We start from the raw sequence: 22,755 nt of genomic DNA, 5'->3' as shown, positions 1-22,755 counted from the left end.
ATTGATTGAGGTTGAGGCTATGCATTGTGACTATTCAGTGAGGATCGCCCATCAATTCTCATTTGATTGATACATCAAGGATTTGATGAGGCATAGGTGTGGATTGGCTCAAAGTTGGTCTCTTTCATTATGGGATGGAGGTCTTCCATCTCTAGAAGATGAGATTAGAGGCTTCAAATTTCCGACTTAGGTGATTTTGAGAGAGTACTTACAGGGTACCGGCTAGTTTTCCATTATAGCGATATGCATCCAAGAGGGTTGCATACTTATTTATCATAGAGATTCGATGTAGACATAGGATTATAGGGTGATTATGGTGTCAGTTGCTACCGGACGAGTTACTTATACAAAACACATCGATAGGGGTCTTGTAGAGGTTGGATGTAGTGAGGTTGCAGATTCTTTCACTGGTTTGTATTTCCTTATAACTGATGGACGTAAGAGCAACTTGTTTTGGGACTCGCAAAGTTAGTAGTATAGCTTGGGTGGGTTCTATTGATGGGCTTCACTACTTCTGACATGGTGAAGAGGTGAGATTTGAGTGATAGGAGTATGATGATCTTCTTGGGCCTATGTTGATTTTTATGGATTCCTCATGTGTGTGAGATTTGGATAGTGGGAATGGCATATATGTACAGGTGATGGAGGGATGATAGGTTGGCTTTTTGAGTTGCTCTATTGAGATATTCTCTCTCATGACTCGTACTATTAGATTGACCCACCATTTCTAGCATGGTGGTTTGTTGACTATGTCAGTTGGGTAGGAATTATCATCTCTATTTGCGTAGATATTACAAGAGCTATATTGTGATATCAAGGACATCACACAAGTTTGTACCTGGGATCTAGATGTAGCATTCACATGGATGGTTACAAATTAAGGAGTTGGGAGGAATGATTTGTTTTATTCTATTCTTAATGGAGGTTGGTATACTATTGAATTCTTGCCACCTCGTGACATTAAAGGTATGTGTAGTTACAACTAGAGTGAGGTACTCAGTTTGGTAGAGAGCATTTCCTTTTATGATAACAATGCATGGCAAGTTGTCCTAATTGAGGATACGCATGAGATGTTTTGGTTTTTGGTGTCTAGTTGATTGGTGTTTGGGTTCATTTTGAGTTGTTTTATTACACTGGGGTTAGAGATGTTTGCACTAGCGTAGCATAGTGGTTGGACAGAGCATCAACTTTGAGGTAGATCTGGGGTCTAGGCATTTGATTCTAGCATACATATGTGGATTTCTTGGGGGCTAGCAATATTTGGGAAGGTAGGACTGTCACGCCCCTTTTTCTATGACAATGATATTTGTTGCGCCATTAGCTTGTTTTGCCATGGTCATGGGGGCTAACCAAGCATTCTCTGGGTGGTTCAATTTTTGGGCTAGGTAGTTTTAGTTGCTAGCCAATTAGGGTTGTTCAAGTGGGGTTGCTAAACTCTTACTATTTTTAGTAAGTCATCAGGCTAAGTATTCTTGGCTTTCAGGGTTGGACCATAAGCGTCTTGTCAAGGCCTTTACAGTGAGCTATCACACATGCATATCCGAGTCCACTTGATCATAGATTTTTATGCTTGAAGATTTCATTGAGTAAATTAATAAAGTGACTTAGAAATTAAGTTCAAATTATTAATGTAACTCTATTATCAAAATACTTTATTTTTGCTAGAGTGAAAAAATGTTATTTTGGTAAAAGGAAATTAAGAGACAAAAGGGTGGATGTGTAAGTCACTTGTTTGTGCTTAAAAAGGGAATAGGGAGCCCATTTTCAGCATGCTTGGTTATTGAGTTTTGAATCCCTTTTCTCTCTTGGAGAGCTTTTGGAAAGCTTCAGCTTTGGGTAGGTGAGAGGACGAAAACCCTCAAGCTTGGTGAATGGACCAAAACCCATTGTTTGTTGGAGCCACTGTACAGGTGTTTCACATTGTATTATAAGTTCATCTTTTTTGTTATCCAATCTTGTTGTAGTTACTGTATCTATGATTGGATTTCTTGGTCATTTTGCTGAAGAGCTTCAATGAAATATTATTTCTAAAAATATAATTATGAACTGGCCCAGAATCTTCTTGCAAAATATAGGTGCAAAAATTTGTATGAGTATTCAGTAGACAATAATCAGCTTATAGGTAGTCTTGAGAAAGAAGAGTAACCAACTACCATTGATTTGCAACCTTCTCATGATCATATAGAAGATGTTAAATATGTTACATGTCGATTGATTGGTTGTATGGAGGTAGGTTTCTTGTGGGTCTCCCTACACTAGTATTCTTGATGGACATGTTGATAGCGCATTGGAGAAGGCTATCCAATCACGGAATGATGAGGACCCAGCATCTTTTTTGAGTGCTGATGTTGTTTTAGATACAGACTTAAGGGTTTCTACATATGGTATGGATTCTTCTTGAGATGAATTTATTTCCAAACACAGTGCTGCCCCTAATGTTTTTTCACAGCTGGGTGTGAAAGATAGCATTGATGATGTGGATATGCAAGATGAAACACTTTCTCCCACCTCACGTGCATTTGACTTATCTCATACACCTACTAGTTCACCTTATTTGGAGAGTCAAATGAAAGTCACCAAAAATAAAATTGTTGCAGCTCCATCACATTTTGATAACATATATGAGAACAATTAGAGAGAAGACAAAATGGACTCAAAGAGGACTTCTCACATTTGCATATGATTAAGGAAGGGATGAAAACAATGAAATCAGATTATCGACATCTTCTTTCAGATTCTGATCATCTCATTAATCCCAAAGAGATCTATTCTGAAGCATTAAGGAAGAAGGAAGAAGTGGACATCCTTTCTTGCGAGCTCACAAATATGAAGGACATCTTAGAGGCTGCTTCAGTGTCATTTTAGAAGGCAAAAATTCAGATTGTCGAGCTTAATTAGGAATTAAATTTGGCACGCTCTACCTTAGCTCAACATTCAGATGTAGGAGTTGAGGAGATTGACAATGATGGTAGTGAGAGGGTTTGATCAGCATGGACATGCTTCATCCACATTTAATGGGCACATAGTACTTGTAATTTCACTTACTAGATATGCTTAAATATTGGAACAATCACTTCACTCCCTCACACTAACTCATTCCAAACTTGCAATTAAACTATAAAATGTAGAATATGAACCATGCCACTCTGACACAATTATGGCCAATGATGCGCTGCAATGTCTGATATTTATAATATGTGGATGTTTATAGTATGTTGATTTGATTATTTGACTCTATTGCTCCCAACGTACATGTCTGTCATAGATATTGGATTTGGTATATAATGATAGGCCTTTATTATTATTCAATTGAATTTAGAAATTTTATATTACCTTATTGATATAATCTCACTGTGATGTGTATTCTCTAAATTTTTATTGATCTTTTATTCACTGGATAGAGCTTGTATTCTCCAGATATTGATGCTTTGACTGGATATTGTAATGGATATCATCAATTCTTTTCAAAGAAAAACCAGTGCTCTGTAATTTTCAGATGATAAGGAATTCGCTGTTGTATTGTCTTCATCGTATAATACTGATGTCTTTGTGATATGCCATTGATAGTTATGTTGGATTTATATCTTTGTATAGATATCTTGAGCATTCACTGCAGTGTGACTTCCCAAATGATTAATCTTCAATCTGTCAACCGTGCTTGCAGACTTCAGAATCTGTATTAATTTTGGTATCGTCTTAGTTACTTTATCACTATTTAATTATTGACATGGCTCCTTTCTTAGTGCTGCTGTAAACTTTTGTTTGGTATTTCGATGGTAACATATAAATCATGTTTGCTTCATATATTCTTCATTATATACCATTCATTTCACACTGTTTATATTCTTCCCGCAGCTGGTTATTGTTTATTTGATCACAAATACATGGTGGCTTTAATTATGTGATTCGTAACTTATATTTCCTAGACTCTCGATTCTATTAGATTTTTATGGACTTCAATATAACTGTGCATCTCCTTCACACTACAATAATTCCGTCACTATCAATGCCTACTGCTGCTTACAATCCATATATACAGATCAGGTAATATTGTTATATTCTCAGATTGCATACACGAAATCCATAAGTGAGTAATTATACGCAAGGAACCACATGCTGTGTAATGTCCGTGCATGTGAATCCTCCATTCCGTATCATCTCTAATGGATGTCTGGGTCTTCATATATCTTATGTCTAAACTGAATGGTTCCTCTTCTCCCTTGATTGTCTCCCTTTTTCCTCTGATGCCTGAATGCTATAAGACTCCTCCTCCCATCACGGTTCCCATTGAGTTTCGATTTCCATACAAACTGCCTTCTTGTTCCATTCTGTGCCTCTTCTCTCCATCGATGAGTTCCTCTGTCATCTGCCCCCTCCGAGCCTTTTTTTCTTCTTCCCATCGATCCTCATATTATATATTTGAAGGCCGATTGGTAAAGTAGTTGTTTGGAAAAGATGCGTCTATCCATAGAACTTTTAATTTATCGCCTTAAATCATTTTCTTCTTAATCGTTGTTCTTAAGTTATATAATGTTGATGAGTTTATAATATTATTTTCCACTCTTAATTATTAATATAATTATTGTATATCTCAACTTTCCATATATGTGTCTTACGATTAATTATAACATATATATTATATTTCATAATATACCTAATGATTATGTGTAATATAATATTTGCATTTATAATAAAATATATAATGTCGGAAGTAGATAAAATATTTTCATTAATAATTATCTATTTGATTATTATTTACTTATAGTTATATTTTATTTATTTAATTTGTATTATTATTCATTTATTTATTATCATAGTTACACTGCCCTGAGAGATGGGGGGACAAGTTTCCGAGATGGGGGGACAGAGGGGCCTTGATTTGGGGACGGCGGCGAGGGACGGGGTGGCGGTGGGGGGAGCAAGGGTGTATATACTATACATATGGTACTTAAAACGCTAGTTATGAAAATATGTACCACAATTATACAACTTGATATAATCATATAAAGATGTAAAAAACAGTAAAACAATAAAACATTAAAATTGAACATTGCATTGAAGTTTTGAACTGGAACATCATGATTCATGATCAAATGACAAACAAACAATGAACATTGACATTGAACATCGGCAAATATTAGTCTATATATCAGTCTTCAGATTAATAGTAAGATTCTACTATCTAAAAGTAATCAATGATCGTATGAGTCATGACTCATGTGTCATGACATAAAGATGATTGCAATAAGTATTTTGTGCCATGAATCATGATATCAAAATAAGTATATAATATTATAATGCAAACAAAAACTACAAGTCTTCCCGCACCCACAATAAGGGAGACTTTGTCGTGTCCCCCTGCAATAAAGGAGACTTCATCGTGTCCCCCTGTACCCACACACAGGAGACGTCTCCCTGTCTCGGAGATGTCTCGTTGTCTCCAATGGAGGTGGCACTCTAAGTGGTGCCACCCGAAACACCGTCCCCCCATCCCCCCATCCTGGGGACTTCCCTGTCTTCAAGATGGCCCAGTTTTGGGGGGGGGGATGCGTCCCCGTGTTACACTATTTATTATATTATATCATTTAACTTATTTCTTACTAAGTAATAGATAATCAAATTCTATGATTTTATTTTCCTTATGTTAATAATATATAATAATACATCATATAATAATTCCTTTATAAAAATTATTTGTTATATTATTAATTTGTTTATTATAAAAATCTTATAAATATGGGGACATGACAGTACCAGATGATGAGTCATTGATTGAGTTTGAGGCTATGCATTGTGACTATTTAGTGAGGACTTTCCATCACTTCTCATTTGATCCACACATGGAGGATTTGATGAGGCACAAGTTTTGGGTTGGCTCAAAGTTGGTATCTTTCATTATGGGATGGAGGTCTGCCATCTCTAGAAGATGGGATTAGAGGCTGCAAGTTTTTGACTCAGGTGATTTTGGAAGATTACTTATATGGGTACCTACCAGTTTTCCACTATAGCGATATGTATCCAAGAGGGTTGCATACTTATATATCATAGAGATCCCATGCGGATATAGGGTTATAGGATGATGATAGTGTTCGTTGCTACTAGACGAGTTACTTATAGAGTTAGCACATCTATATTGGTCTTGCAGAGGTTGGATGTAGTTGTGAGGTTGTAGGTTCCTTCAATGGTTTGTATTTTCTTATGGCCAATGGATGTAAGAGCAGTCTATTTTGGGACTCGTAGAGTTAGTAGTATAGCTTGAGTGGATTCCATTGATGGGCTTCACCACATTTGACATGGTGAAGAGGAGGTGAGATTTGTGTGATAGGAGTCTGATGATCTTCTTAGCCTATTTTGATTTTTATGGATTCCTTGTGTGTGTGACTTGGATAGTGGTTATGGCATATTTACTTGTATAGGTGATGGAGATATGATAGGTTGGACTCTTAGTTTCTCTCTACTGAGATACTCACTCTCGTGACACGTACTATTATATTGCCCCACCATTTCCAACATGGTGGCTTGATGATTGAGTCCGTTGGGTAGGAATTATCATCTCTATTTGCGTAGGTATTACAAGAGCTAGATTGTGATATTAGGGACATCACACAGGTTTGTACTTGGGATCAAGATGGAGCATTCACATGGATGGTTACGGATTAGGGAGTTGGGAGTAGTGATTTGTTCCATTCCATTCTTGATGGAGGTTGGTATACTATTGAACTCCAACCACCTCATGATATTAGAGGTGTGTGTAATTACAGTTGGAGTGAAGGACTCAATTGGGTAGAAAGCATTTTCTTTTATGTTAACAACGCATGGTAGGTTGTCTTGATTGAGGATATGCATGAGATGTTTTGGATTTCTGGTATCTAGTTGATTTGTGTTTGGGTTCATTTTGAGTTGTTTTACGACTCTAGGGTTAGAGATGTTTACACTAGTGTAGCATAGTGGTTAGATAGAGCATCAACTTTGAGTTAGATCTGGGATCTAGGCATCTGGTTCTAGCATACATATGTGGATTGCTTGGGGTAAGCAATCTTTGGGAAGGTAGGATTGTCACGTCCCATTTTTCTATGGTAATGATTTTTGTTGCATCGTTAGCCCGTTTTGCCTTGGTCTTGAGGACTGACCAATTATTGTTTGGGATCAGTTTAGTTTTTGGGCTAGGCAGTTTTAGTTGCCAGCCAATTGGGGTTGTTCAAGTGGGGTTTTTGAACACCTACTATTTTTAGTAAGTCATTAGGCTGAGTATTCTTGGCATTTCAGGGCTGGACCAAAAACGTCTTGTCGAGGCCTTTCTAGTGAGCTATCACACATGCATATCCGAGTCCACCTGATCATAGCTTTTTATACTTGAAGATTTCATTGACTTAATTAATAAAGTGACTTATAAATTAAGTTCAAATTATTTATGTAACTCTATTATCTATGAACACTTTATTTTCCCTAGTTTGAAAGAGTGTTATTTTGTTAAACGAAAATCAAGAGAAAAAAGGGGGAATGTGAAGGTCACCTATTTGTGCGTAAGAAGGGAAGAGGGAGCCCATTTTCAGCATGCTTGGTTATTGAGTTTCGAATTCCTTTTCTCTCTTGGAGAGCTTTTGGAAAGCTACAACTTTGGGTAGGCGAGAGGACAAAAACCCTCGAGCTTGGACAGTGGACCGAAACCCATTGTTGGTTGGAGACATCATGCAGGTGTTTCACATTGTATTTCAGGTTCATCTTTTCTGTTATCCAATCTTGCTGCAGTTACTTTATCTATGATTGAATTTCTTGGTCGTTTTGCTGAAGAACTTCAATGAAATATTATTTGTGAAAATGTATTTCTGCTGGAGATTTATTGTAATAACAATTTGAGACATCCTTTTATCTGGTTATTTACTAAAGTCTTGCTGGTGAAATCTAAAGTGCATTGTATGACACTTTTTGTTTAAAAATTTCTGAAATTTTATTAAAGATTTTGGGAAAATATCTAGTTAGGGATATTACAATTTGTATATACATCCATTTTGGTTCATGACAGAAGGAGAGCTAGTCTACATCACAATAGTGAAAAAAGTAAGGTGGCCTTCTATCATCGTGGTGTTGGGCAAAGATAACCAAGTCATTGAGGTTGTTGATAAAGTGCCAAATATTGTTCACAAACATGGACTTGGAGAGTACTTGGCAAGACAATATTTGACTTTTAGAGTACTTGGGAAAAACTTGAGAAAACTCATGACCATCAATAACACTAAAATTTCTGAAAAATTCATATTCTTTTGAAAAATATAAATATATGCAAAATATAGCTACAAATGAGTTTGGTGAGGGTTTGGGGACATGACAAAACAAAGACCTTTGAAACCACACAAAACTTATGATGCACACTATTTTCATTATTTTTGTAAAGGTAATAAGTTAAAACTGGTGCTTATAAAACCAAGAAAATAGAGTTTTGTTAGTGTATAACCCATGTGTTTTTTCCCCTTGATTTTAACATATGGCCTATTTAAATGGAAAAACTTGTCCACTTTTTGGTAAGTCTTGGTGAGTACTCACCAAAGAGTTGGCAAGTGTTTCCGAAAAATAAGAAAAATAACCTGGTGAGTAAACATTGATAAAATTCATGGGTGAAAAAAAATGGCAAGTATTTGGCAAATTGTTGAGTATTGGCCAAGCATGCTAACTATGGTGTCGTGTGAAACAATCAACATTGCATTTTTGAAGAAGGATTTTGAGAAGCTTGAGAAAATAGATCATTGATAGTAATGATACTTAAATGCAAGCATTAAAATGAGATTTGAAAGTAATTGGGAAGAAACAAGGTGTGGATAGACTGCTGACCTGTGAAGCAAACTACCTGAAGTGAAGACTAGGAGATGTGCAAAGTGGACAGATTGATTGCCAAAATCTGAGGCAAGTTGCAAGTTGTTAGTGCTAATTTAAACCTGAAGTTGCCAGTTTGGGTTTGGGTTTGAAGAACTAGTTCACTCGTATGGAAATCTTTTTGAAATGGGGTTTGGGTTCGTTAACAAAAAAGTTGTTTATTCCTGATAACCTGAGAATATAAATATTCTGATTTATTAGATCAGTCTGAACCAGATGCATGAATAACCTTATAATATGGACCTAGAATCATTATGCTTCCTCTAGGAATAATTGGCAATTTTCCATGGGTCTTATTAGACCTATTATTGACTAATGTGGTTAGTTAACCACTAACCATTAGTCAAAATAGAAGGGGCGCCAATTTTGAGGAAGGGAGATGATTTGGAAAAGGCCGACCTAGGAAGGAGTGTGCTCGTTGAAAGGTCAAGATCCTTGGGTTATGTATAAGATAGGGGTGTGTTTGTAGATAGAAGGCACACAATTATCACACAAGTCTGCTCCTTCTAGCATTCGGCCCTAGGTGATCTACTTGCAGAATTAATAACAAATTCAGAACTTACTTTCAAGATTGATTATATTCAGTCCATAATATCTGAAGGTTAGTCTCAGCAAATTATAAGTACTTCGTCAGCACTCTAATTATCAAAATTTGCAGAAACATTACATGGTATCAGAGCTCTGGTAGTCGAACCTTGGCTTTGCAAATTGATAATCAGATTGAAAACATATCTAGCAACATCCTTCTACCTACAATGGCCAATGCAATTAGACCTGAAGATAGGCTTGATGGAAAAGACCACTTCATTGCATGGAAATTCAGAATTATGATGGCTCTTGAAGAAAATGATGTATCACAGTTTGTTGATAAGGAATCCGAGCAACCTGATGTTGATCCTTATAAAACTAATTGGGTCAAAGGAAATAGGAAAGCCATGAGAATCATATTAGATGGAGTTAAAAATGAAATAGTACCTATGCTAATGAAACATCAGACAACATTTAATATGATGAGTACATTAATAAATGCATATGAGATTAATAATGCAACTAGAACCCTTTCACTAAAAGGGCAACTAAATCATATAAAAATAAGGGAGAATCTATGAATTCGTACTTCCTAAGGGTGGCTAGTCTAAGAGATGAACTTACAAGCATTGGGTACATAATTGATGATGAAGAACTAACAGTAATAGCAATAGATGGATTACCAGATTCATGTGAAATATTCTCACAAGGAGTGAGTGCTAGAGACAAACTTCTAGACTTCAATAGACTTAAAGGAGATTGCCTTCAAGATGAATCTAGGCAACTCACGAAATGAAAGAAATTGAAAATTGAAGATGAAGAACTTCATGTTCTCAACACAAATTTCTACAAAGGTAAGAAGAAACACTTCAAGAAGAAGAAGGCTCATCAAAGAAATGACAAATCTAAGAGAGATTTATCCAAAGTAAAATGCTTTAAATGCGAGAAATTTGAACATTATAAAACAAATTGCCTAGAGAATACAAAGCAGCAAGTAAATTGTACAAACGTTACTAAGAAAGAGGAAAATTATGATCCTGAGAAACGTGTATTGTATTCAGCGCTATCAAATGAAGTATCAAGCAAAGCATGGGTAATTGATAGTGGATCATTTCGATACATTACAGGATACAAAGAAGTACTAGACTCAATATTAGAAGAAATTAATGACGAAGTTACTATAGGTGATAATTCCAGTCATCTTGTCAAAGGAATTGGGAACTGCACCTTGAAACTGAAGTTGAGTATTTCTCTTCATCTCAAAAGAGTACTCTATGTGCCAAGAATCAAGAGGAATCTAATCTCTGTTACAACACTTGAAGATGATGGACATAAGGTTGCTATCATGGAGGGTAAAGTAATGACCTAGTCTAAGAACTCTTCATTTAAGAAATCAAAGTTGATTGGTCAAAGAAAGGGATACTTGTATGAATTAAATATAGAACCTATTCAAGTCTTAATCAGTGAAGCTATTGATATAAACGAAGCGTGTCATAGAAGGTTAGGGCATCTAAACTTCAAAGCCTTATTGACTATGGACAAGATGGTTATTGTTTTACCTAAAATAAAGATCATTCTACCATATGCAAAGGATGTGCACTAGGTAAGAACACCAAAAGTCCATTTCAAATTAGCACTAGAAAATCTAACAATGTTTTAGAATTAGTCCATTTAGATTTATGTGGACCTATGTCTGTTCCTTCTCTTGGAAGATTTTTTTACTATATACTTTTTATAGATGATTTCTCTAGGAAAACATGGATTTACTTCTTAATATGTAAAGAATAAGAAGAAATCCTTAAGAGATTTAAAGAATTCAAAACCTTAATTGAAAACCTTTCAGGACATAAAATTAAAATTCTTAAGTCTGATAATGGAGGGGACTATACCTCAGATTTGTTTAAAGATTTTTGTAAAGAAGTAGGAATTAAGAGGGAGTATACTATTCTTTATAATCCACAGCAAAATGGGGTAGCAAAAAGGAATAATAAGACAATTATAGAAGCAGCAAGAGCTATGATACTTGATCAAAATTTAAAATTTTATCTTTGGGCAGAAGCCTCATATACTGCTGTCTATATTCAAAATAGATGTCCTCACTCTCACCTTAGAGACAAAACTCCTGAAGAAGTCTTTTCTAAGATTAAACCAAATATAAGTCATCTTAGGATATTTGGGTGCCCTGTATACATACATATTCCAAAAGAAAAGAGAACTAAGTTAAAACCCTCCGGAAGGAAAGGCATTTAGTGAAACCTCTAAACTATATAGAATTTACATACCTAGTCAGAAGAACATTGAACTTAGTAGAGATGTTATCTTTGAAGAGGAGCTTGCATTCAATAGAGCCGTAAGTTCTAAAGACCCCTCTCATATACTTAGTTCTGAAGAAAATCATGATTCTGAGTTTTAAATGGAGAACATTGAAGAAATCGAAGGTGAGATTCAAAACCTTAATCTTGAGGAAATTTAAAATCCTAAGAAAAGACCACTTTGGGCTATTAAGACTGTAGAGGAAGCACAAGACTTCACTTCCCATCTGGAACCTTCAGAGAGAGCAAAAGACCTAAAAGATTTTCTAGCTATGCAGTAAACATGAGTGACTTATCTAACTCATAACCAACAAATGTTTCAGATGCTATCAAACATACAGCTTGGAAGGATGCCATGACAGAAGAATAGCAATCCATTATTAAGAATGATGTTTGGGAAATTGTTCCAAGGCCCGAGGGAAAATTTGTTGTCTCTTCTAAGTGGATATTTGAGATCAAGTATGCTACTAACAATAGCATTGAAAAATATAAGGCCAGATTCGTAGCCAGAGGATTCTCTTAGGAGGGAATTGATTATGAAGAAACTTTTGCTCTAGTTGCCAGATACGCCCCTATAAGAACAATCCTAGCCATTGAAGCATCAAAGGGATGGAAAGTACATTAGATGAATGTGAAAACAACATTTCTAAATGAGAAGATTACAGAAGAGGTATATTTGGAACAACTTGAAGTATTTGAAACTCATAATCCTAAAGTCTTTGTTTGCAAACTCAAGAAAACTCTCTATGGGCTTAAACAGTCTCCAAGGGCATGGTATGAATTAATCGATACGTATCTCACCAGTTTAGGATTCTATAAGAATGAAGCCGATCCAAATCTCTATTATAAAAGGGATAAAGATGATATGATAATTTTGATACTATATGTTGATGATTTACTAATAACAGGTGATGATCATCTTATGGATCAATGCAAGAAAGATCTAATCGGAGAATTTGATATGAAAGATTTAGGACTTACTTCCTAGGACTGGAAGTATGTCAAAACTCTGACAGCATCATACTTAATCAAAGAAAGTATACATTAGACATCTTGAAGAGATTTGGAATGTGGAACTGTAGACCTATGTCTTCTCTAGTGGAGACTAATCTACACAAACTTATGGAAGCAACAACAGAATCACCCTCCATAGATTCTACTCTTTACAGATAGATGATTGGGTCGCTTATGTACTTGGTAAATATAAGACTTGATATTTGCTATGCTGCTAATGCCTGTATGAGCCAAAGGAGATTCACTTGGTTGTAGTCAAACACATTATGAGATAGTTAGGAGGCACTCTTAACCTTGGGCTTATGTATATGAAAGTTGATTTGACCTTACATGGATTCACAAATTCATATTGGGCTAGAAGTGTTACTGATAGGAAAAACACTTCAGGATGTTGTTTTAGTTTAGACTCAACAATGATATCATGGATACGAAAAAAGCAGTCATTAATAGCACAGAGTTCCACAGAAGCTGAATACATTGCAGCTGCAATGGCTTCTCGGGAAGCAGTTTGGCTTAGAAAGTTATTTGTGGGACTATTTGATCAACTCATGAATCCCATTCTCATTCACTGTGATAATCAGAGTTCCATCAAGCTTTTTGTGAATCCAGTTTTCCATGACAGATCCAAGCATATTGAAATTTCTTACAATTATGTAAGAGATATGGTAGACAGGAAAACTATCAATTTAGTATACATTTGCACTGCACATCAGACAACATATATTCTTACCAAACCTCTCTCTCGAGTGAAGATAGATCACTTTAGAAAAGGACTTGGTATGGTTGAATTATAATACATTTGTATTCTTTAAATAATTAATGAAATAATTCTGTGTTAAAATTATTATTGTCAGACTATTGACTATTATGGGCTTCACCATTTGTATTCATTATCTAAGAAGTGATGATCTTTGAGATAATGAACACTTGTATAAAAGACATTATGAGAGATGATGATCTTTGAGATAATGTACTAAATAGTAGAGAACTATTGACAGATCTGGATGAGTTCAAGATCACATTGTGATGTAGACATTTTTATGCCTATGAGTCACAACTTGGATAAAGGAAGAATTTAATCATTCTCTGAATTTTATCCTGTGTACTAGCAAATCTTAACTCAGGATCATATTGTGATATAGGCCTATCAATGCCTATGAGTCGCATCTTGTATAAAAGAAGAATTTAATCACTCTCCGGATTTTATCCTGTATATTGCATTCCATGTAATACTGTTATCACAAGTATAAGTGATAAGTCATATTACAGGTATAGTAATATGATAAAGTATCACGTGTACAATGATACCACATGCTTAGAAGATTCAGATAGATATGTTATCTCTCATTTATATTATCATGTTAAGAGGGAGTGTTAATTCGTAATAACCTGACAATATAAATATTTTGATTTATCAGATCAGTCCGAACCAGATGCATGAATAACCTTATAATATGGACCTAGAATCATTATACTTCCTCTAGGAATAATTGACAATTTCGACAATTTTCTATGGGTTTTATTTGACTTATTATTGACTAATATGGTTAGTTAACCACTAACCATTAGTCAAAATAGAATGGGCATTGATTTTGAGGAATGGACATGATTTGGAAAAGGCTAACCTAGGAAGAGGTGTGCTTGTTGAAAGGTCAAGACCCTTGGGTTATGTATAAGATAGGTGTGTGTTTGTCGATAAAAGGAACACAATTATTACACTAGTCTTATCCTTCTAGCATTCAGCCCTAGGTGATCTACTTGCAGAATTAATAACAAATTCAGAACATACTTTCAGGATCGATTATATTCAGTCCATAATATCTGAAGGTTAGCCTCAGCAAATTATATGTAATGGTCCTCTTCAAATCTGCTCTCAAAAATGCTGATGAAAGCTCAAGGAATTTCATCAAACAATTCACATGCAAGGGACGTACGACTGATATAGTATTTTAGCTGGCTTTAAATGACTCTTTCTTCAATTTGCATCAATGAGAATCTTGTGCTAGAAGACTCCAAATGGACTACACAATGACCTAACATGAGTGTGCTACTAATTTTGACAATATTCAGTGCATATATATGATCTAAGCATGAGAAATGAATACCTACAGCCAACTGGCATTTTTACAAATAGTTGGTATGCAAACTAACTTGCTGATAAATAATGATATTGAATTGCTTAAATGACACCAACAACTATTATCTTCTTAATTGCAATGAAATTTCTAATACAATGCTCATGAAATATGGCCAAGACTTTTGGCATTTACATGGATTACAAAATGATAATGCTGGTATAATGCACACTTACAGCTGAAACTTATAATACCCTAAAAAACAATACTAACAATGGAACCTGGTTGTAGATGGCTGTAATAATTTCCTTCAATGCTGACCCTTCTGCTTTGCTTTTCTGATTTGCTTTTTTCCAAGGTTACTAGGAGACTGGGGTACTTGGAGACCTTGAAGACTGGTACTGGTACTGGTACTACTAATTTTCAAAAATAGGAGATGGGGGTACTTGGAGATTTTAATTGTTGTTTAATAAATAAATAATTATACATAATTAACAAGTCTTTCTAGAGGCAATTAAGCAAATTGATTGGAAAACTATAGTGGCTATCATTATAATTACTAACATATATGATATAAGTAATAACAATTTTTTAAGGGGTGATGATAGAGGATAAGATTTAGGAGTTTTATGATGCCTTATGCTCAATATTTTTGGTGGGAGACATCAATTGTTGGTTGGGGGACTTTGGAGATGGCAACCAAAACCTTTTGCATCCAAACATTTTTGGGGACGTCTCCGGTACCTAGAGACGTGTCTCCGGTACTGGGGGTCTCCGAGACGCGTCTCCAGGTGTAGGAGACGGGTCTCCTGGTAACCATGCTTTTTTCAAATTGCTTTTTTGGATCGGCTTTTTGAACTGCTTTTACGGACTGCTTTTTCAGCCTGCTTTTTCGGTTCCGCTTTTTCGGACTGCTTTTTCAGCCTGCTTTTTTAGTTCCACTTTTTCGGACTGCTTTTTCGTATCTGCTTTTTCGGACTGCTAACATGTTAAATCTCAAGACCATATCTTTCAATGGCGTCAAGATTTTTAGCTTGAAGGGATTTCGTCCTTCAAACTATTGAGACATAATTTCCAAAATTTTTTCCAATTTCTTTTATATTTCCAAGCATACTAAAAAGAAGCTCTTCCTTTTTTTTTATAGTGTTCTCACAAGAGCTCAATCCTTCGTTTTCTCCATGTGGGATAAAACATCACTCCCTTTATGTAACTTATGTCTCCAATGTGTTATAAAATAAAGGGGACTCTTTTAATTTAAATATTTCCCACAAATTATAGTCTATGGATAAATAAAGTTAAATATTTAACTTTAACTTTATAAAATAACTTTATCAATGCATAACAAATCTTATCAATGATAAACAAGTATTCTTCTCGATTTTAAACAATTACCATCGACATACCGCTGCCATTGGATGTCCGACCATATCCAAGATGACTTACTATAAATAGTAAGTATGCCCAAAGTTGCCTCAAAACTCCATAGAAAGACTTGCAGCTGAAACTATCTAGGCCAAATGGCCTCTAAGTCCCTTTAATGTCCTAGTTGGCCTACGAGACCGTAGGGTTATAGGCTAACAACAACATCATGCTATAAATGCTAAAAAGGGGACATTACATTATAATTACTTCATCAACACTCTAATTATCAGAATCTGCAGAAGCTTTACATGGTATCAGAGCTCTGGTAGTCAACCCATGGCTTTGCCAATTGATAATCAGATTTAAAACATATCTAAAAACATCCTTCTACTTACAATGGCCAATGCAATCAGACCCGAAGACAAGTTTGATGGAAAATACCACTTTATTGCATGGAAATTCAGAATTATGATGGCTCTTGAAGAAAATGATGTATCATAGTTTGTTGATAAGGAATCCGAGCAACTTGATGTTGATCTTTATAAAACTAATTGGATCAAAGGAAACAAGAAAGCCATGAGAATCATATTAGATGGATTTAAAAATGAGATAGTACTTATGCTAATGAAACATCAGACAATATTCAATATGATGAGTGCATTAATAAATGCATATGACGTTAATAATGCGACTAGAACCCCAACTAAATCATATAAAGATAAGGAAGGGAGAATCTATGAATTCATACTTCCTAAGGGTAGCTAGTCTAAGAGATGAACTTACAAGCATTGGGTACATAATTGATGATGAAGAACTAACAATAATGACAATAGATGGATTACTAGGTTCATGGGAAATATTCTCACAAGGCATAAGTGCTAGAGACAAACTTCCAGACCTTAATAGACTTAAAGGAGATTGCCTTCAAGATGAATCTAGGCAACTCACGAAATGAAAGAAATTGAAAATTGAAGATGAAGAACTTCATTTTCTCAACACAAATTCCTAGAAAGGTAAGAAGAAACACTTCAAGAAGAAGAAGGCTCATCAAAGAAATGACAAATCTAAGAGAGATTTATCCAAAGTAAAATGCTTTAAATGCGAGAAATTTGAACATTATAAAACAAATTGCCCAGAGAATACAAAGCAGCAAGTAAATTGTACAAACGTTACTAAGAAAGATGAAAATTATGATCCTGAGAAATGTGTATTGTATTCAGTGCTATCAAATGAAGTATCAAGCAAAGCATGGGTAATTGATAGTGGATCATTTCGATACATTACAAGATACAAAGAAGTACTAGACTCAATATTAGGAGAAGTTAATGACGAAGTTACCATAGGTGATAATTCTAGTCATCCTGTCAAAGGAATTGGGAACTACACCTTGAAACTGAAGTCGGGTATTTCTCTTCATCTCAAAAGAGTACTCTATGTATTAGGAATCAAGAGGAATCTAATCTTTGTTACAACACTTGAAGATGATGGACATAAGGTTGCATTCACGGATAGTAAATTAATGACCTAGTCTAAGAACTCTTCATTTAAGAAATCAAAGTTGATTGGTCAAAGAAAGGGATACTTGTATGAATTAAATATAGAACCTATTTAAGTCTTAATCCATGAAGCTACTGATATAAACGAAGTATGGCATAGAAGGTTAGGGCATCTAAACTTCAAATCCTTATCGATTATGTAGAAGATGGTTACTGGTTTACGTAAATTAAATAAAGATCATTCTATCATATGCAAAGGATGTGCACTAGGTAAGAATTTGTGGACTTATTTTTAATATATTTGTAGCTGAGAGGAAATAAAAGACATTCATGTATTGCAAAATGGATTTGAGCTTGTCTAGATGTACATACATACAAGTTATAGGAATCAAGGAGAATCTCAACCATGGGATGGAGTGAATTTAGAAAGCAACCATTTTATTGCCTTCTTGAAGTGTCTAAAATTGCCGATAAAGCTGTGTATGAATTTTTCTAGATTGACAAAGGTATGTTTAAGTGGTTTTGATAGTAGAGCAATCATTTGTCAAATGTGTGTTCTAATGCATTGACATTTTATCTCCATCAACCAAATGTAGAACCTTGACCAAAGGCTTTGTCACCTAAAATCAATGAAATTAAAACTTGAACTAGTAGAAATAAAAATAAACAATAATAACGCAAAACACAGAATTGCCTCTAAAACTTCAATACTTAGATTATCTTCTCTCTTTGGAAACACTTACCAATGACTATCTTCATGGCTTTCTCCCCTTCGGCCTTTTGGAACATGTAGTGGTACCACACATGGTTCACAAACATCTCCTTGAGAGAAGGTATTGTTGTGATGATGCTCTTTTAAGTTATAAAATTCAGGGCAAAATCTTGTCAATGGGCAATGTGCAACACAAGGGTTCCAACTTGGTGGGATGTCAAACCTTAAAAACCTTCTTGCAACTACATTGTTTGTGAAAGTTTGGATAGCATTCTTCATAATCACACTAACCTCCTAGATCACTTTGCCCAATAGATTGCATAGAGTCAGCATTCTTGATTTCATGCAAGGCTCAGAAAAATGTTTTGACTGTCCCATTTTTCTCAATTGGATGCTGCAACCATTTTTGTCCCATATTCTCCTATGGTGTACTACAAGTTGTGTATTTTGATAACTTCCTCTAACATGTACCACTAAAAGCACAAAAAGTTTTTTTCTTAAATCCTGGGGCCTGTATTGATAATGGTCAATGCATTTACCAGACCATCCCGGTATGGATCATTTGCTTCATTAAGTGGTAGGTTATTGAAGTGCCTAACATTTGCAGTTGCCATCCTTGGTCGATGGCATTTTTCTTGGTCCCTACTTGGAATATTGTAAGGAACAAAGAAATTAGTTGGGGATATATAATGATGAGAATTCTCCTTAGTGATGAACTGCAAATCTGGAGCCAAGGAAAGAATCTCTAGAAGATTTACTGGTGTATTTCATTACCTGATGTCAAGTCAGACTTTTCTTCTCATCGTAACAAGAAAGTAGGCATTCATTTTTCTCTTCACTTCTTCCAAGGGAAACAGTTGCAATTCAAGCAAGGTGCTGGTATGCCATTCAATTGATAACTCCTCTCCTGTTATACCCACAATAATAGTAGGTCACTGTCACCTTGATCACACTTGGTGTGCTGTGCTTTCCATCAGCGCCTTTTGCAGACTGTCTATATTGGACATTGTAAAAAAAAAAGAAAATATCAGCAGCACAACAGCAGGGTTCTCCATTCATTTGAATTTCCAATTTTGAAAAAAATGAATAAAGAAAGAATAGACTGGTAGTAAAGTAATAAACGTACACCAGCCTATATGCAGGGTTTTCATTGTTTGGGGTTTGAAATTTCAAAAACGAAAGAAAAAGAAGATAGAAAACAAAAGAAATACCTATCCAAATGCACTCCAATTGTCAACAAGTCCTTGAAATTGCACTTATACCAGTCATCGATAAGTTTGATCTGAGATAAAAGGGGACATTCCTGCTAGAATATTTTTTTTTTTGCAGCAGATTGAATTTTCCAAAATTCACGGAGTCCAAGCAAGTTACTAGGCGAGCCTTTGCTGACAAATTCACAAGTGTCTGCAATAGTTGGCATTTGATTTTCTTGTGAGTTACTCATTGTGCAGTAAAGCTTGAGAGTTCTTTTTAGTTTGCTGATTATTTCTTAAGTTTCCAAACCATGGTGCAAACAAAGCTAGACTTAACAACTGTTGTAGGTTGAGTAGGTATCTATGTACACTGGAAAATGCCTTTTTACATGTGCTTGTGTTAAATGATTGTGGATAATGGGTTATTTGTTGTAGTTATTTGTGCACACTATAAATTCTCTCTCTATGTGTGCTTGTGTTTTGATTGCATCATCTGAGATCATGAAAATTATATTCATAATAATTTATTTGTAGTTATATGCCGCTTGTGCACACTCTAAAATATTTCTTTACTTGTGATTGTGTTTTGATTGTATCACCTGAGATCATGAAAATTTATTCATAATTTTTAATGTGAGAAACTTTTATTTAGTATTTAACTGTTAATATTACTGGCCTACGTCATTTAGCCAATAGTGCAAGGTAGGAATGGGCATATGGACATCTTTTTAATTTTTACTTTTGTGGATGGGAGAGCATTCTTCACTACCATTATGAGCATCTAGAGGAACAAGAAATTTATTCATAATTTTTAATGTGAGAAACTTTTATTCAGTATTAACTGTTAATATTACTGGCCTACATCATTTAGCCAATAGTGCAAGGTAGGAATGGGCATATGGACATCTTTTTATTTTTACTTTTGTGGATGGGAGAGTATTCTTCACTACCATTATGAGCATCTAGAGGAACAAGATTTTCTTGAAATCAATTCTTTTTCGCTTTTTGGTTGGTTAGAGGAGAGTCCCAGAAGATTTGACGCTTGGGGAACTAAGTAGTTGCAAATGTTTTATGCTTCAGTGGGCTCTCCAAGCATTGGGAGGATGGGAAGATGAGCTTGAATATTGTCGGCAGCTCCTAGCAGATGACATATTTAATAATTCTGCTTGGAATCAGGTAATGCAATATTGTAATGTACGAATGCAATTAAATTATAAGTTAAATTAGCATTTTTAAGTTTCTGTCTTCTAGAACATATTTTTTTATTCTGTTCTTTCCTTGTCTACCACTCAAACTTTTTAACATTTGGATACCAGTACATCCTTTTTAGCTATCAATATTTCCGAGAATATTGAAATTGATCAATCAAGTTCCTTTTATTATAATTGGTTTCATATAAAGCAATCTATGTAACTACCCACATCATTAGTGGATTCACACTAGCAAAATCTAAATTATGAACATCTATTACATCTATTACATGAACATCTTAATATTGTTAATAGCTTAAGATCAAGAGAGTCCCTTTGGGAAGAGAGTGATCTTAATATGGTTATAAGGCCGAAATATTTCGTAGATGTTAACATATGCATGTGTCAAGGGCCTTGGATAGAGAATGTCTCTTCTAGGAAGGACTTTAAAGGGAGCACTTCATAGAAGACGGAGAAGTAACCAGGGATCCAAGGATCCTCAAGAGGGTTATAGATACCGGTGTGGAGACATCTTTAAGGTTGGGTTAGGATAGAGGGTAGAATAGTGAATTCTTTTTTTATTGTATAAATTCTAACATTGGTTTTTATTCTAGGAAGAACAATGTGAACACTATAAGTCATTTCTTCGTGTCATTATATTGCAGTATAGATACTTCTGTAAAAGTTAATTCTTTGTAGGATACATACGTAAAAGTTAAGGTTACGTAGGATGCTTGCAATGACACAGTTTTATATGTCTGACTTAATGAGAATGTGTAAACTAATTTCATTTATATTTTGTGTACAGAGGTACTTTGTCATAACAAAGAGCCCCCTTTTGGGAGGTTTTCAAAATATGAGAGATTCTGAGGTAAGCTTCTGTACTGAGGCCATCCTGAAAAATCCTGATAATGAAAGCCCATGGAGATATTTGAGAGGGCTCTACAAGGGGGATAATGAGGCATTTGTAAGAAGTCGTGTTGCTTCTGATGTCTGTATTCATGTTCTGCGAAAAAACAAAAAATGTGTTTTTGCACTTAGTCTCCTATTAGATCTTCTCTGTCATGGGTTTCAACCAGCACCCAGTTTGATTGAGATTCTGAGCACAGAGAGTACTAATTCAGACCAGAAGTTCACAAACTTGGTTTGTTTGATGCTGGAGAAAGTGGATCCTATGCGGGCACGATACTGGATTTGGCGTCGAGACAACCTTCCAAATCATGTTTGCTAAACTGTCACTGTTCAAATTTACTTCTACGTGTTCCGTATATTATTAAATTCTCAGAATGTGGGGTTTCAAATACTTGCAACATATTACAGAAATTCTGGTTTCAGAATGCTTTGATGGCTTAGCTTGTCATTTAGAAGTCTTGAAAAGTTATAAGGTAATTCTTAGACAAATTCTGTTCAAATGGCCAGCTTTAATATTAGATGTTATTACAAATCAAAAATTTGACGGATCAGAGTGCTTGCATTGGTGTTGATTTTATCTGCAACAAGTACCCTCCAAGCTTGTATCTGAACTAAATCAGTTGCCCTGCAAGAAAGAAAATGAGAAGGTATAATTTTTAAACAAATAAATAATAGCTGGGGAATCTTTCCATTTTTAAATTTTGAAAGAAAAATGTATAGCTTCTTCTGTGAATTCTGGCAAATCCAAATAAAATAACACAATATAAGCACAAGGCTTTGTATTTTTTCTGGAATTTTTCTTAATGGCAAGTTTTGAATGCTTTGTAGTTCCTGAAGAAATGCCCCCTTCAAAATGTTGTCACCATCCTTTTCATTGTTGACAAGATCTGGAACAATACTGATATGCAAATGTTTCTTCATGTCTTGGATTTTTAGGCAATTCACTATCCAAAGGACTCCATTGAGTGGTTGAGAAATTCTCTATTTTAGAATACAACTAAAAGCATTGCAGATTATTGAACTTCACAGTGATATAAGTACATAATTTGGGTCTATTGAGTCCAAAAATGTCTAAAGTGTGAAGTCACTTGGC

The 22,755-nt window shown here is 35.1% G+C and overlaps 1 protein-coding gene across 3 annotated transcripts in view; it reads left to right on the top strand.

The window, feature by feature from the left end:
- Positions 1 to 22,361, top strand: part of FTA (farnesyltransferase A) — a 110,714-nt gene extending 88,353 nt beyond the window's left edge. For all 3 annotated transcript variants that reach the window (XM_089825860.1, XM_089825861.1, XM_089825862.1), the window contains exons 5-6: positions 20,641 to 20,736; positions 21,559 to 22,361. In XM_089825860.1, coding sequence (XP_089681986.1) covers positions 20,641 to 20,736; positions 21,559 to 21,981 — 519 coding nt within the window. In that variant the 3' untranslated portion in view covers positions 21,982 to 22,361. The remainder of the gene's footprint in view (positions 1 to 20,640; positions 20,737 to 21,558) is intronic.
- The last annotated feature ends 394 nt before the right edge of the window (positions 22,362 to 22,755 follow it).

The sequence above is a fragment of the Cupressus sempervirens genome, chromosome 4 (genome assembly GCF_028749045.1).
Source record: "Cupressus sempervirens isolate cs-2001-9-10 chromosome 4, ASM2874904v1, whole genome shotgun sequence".
Taxonomy (NCBI): domain Eukaryota; kingdom Viridiplantae; phylum Streptophyta; class Pinopsida; order Cupressales; family Cupressaceae; genus Cupressus; species Cupressus sempervirens.
This window is presented reverse-complemented; position numbering and strand designations above follow the sequence as displayed.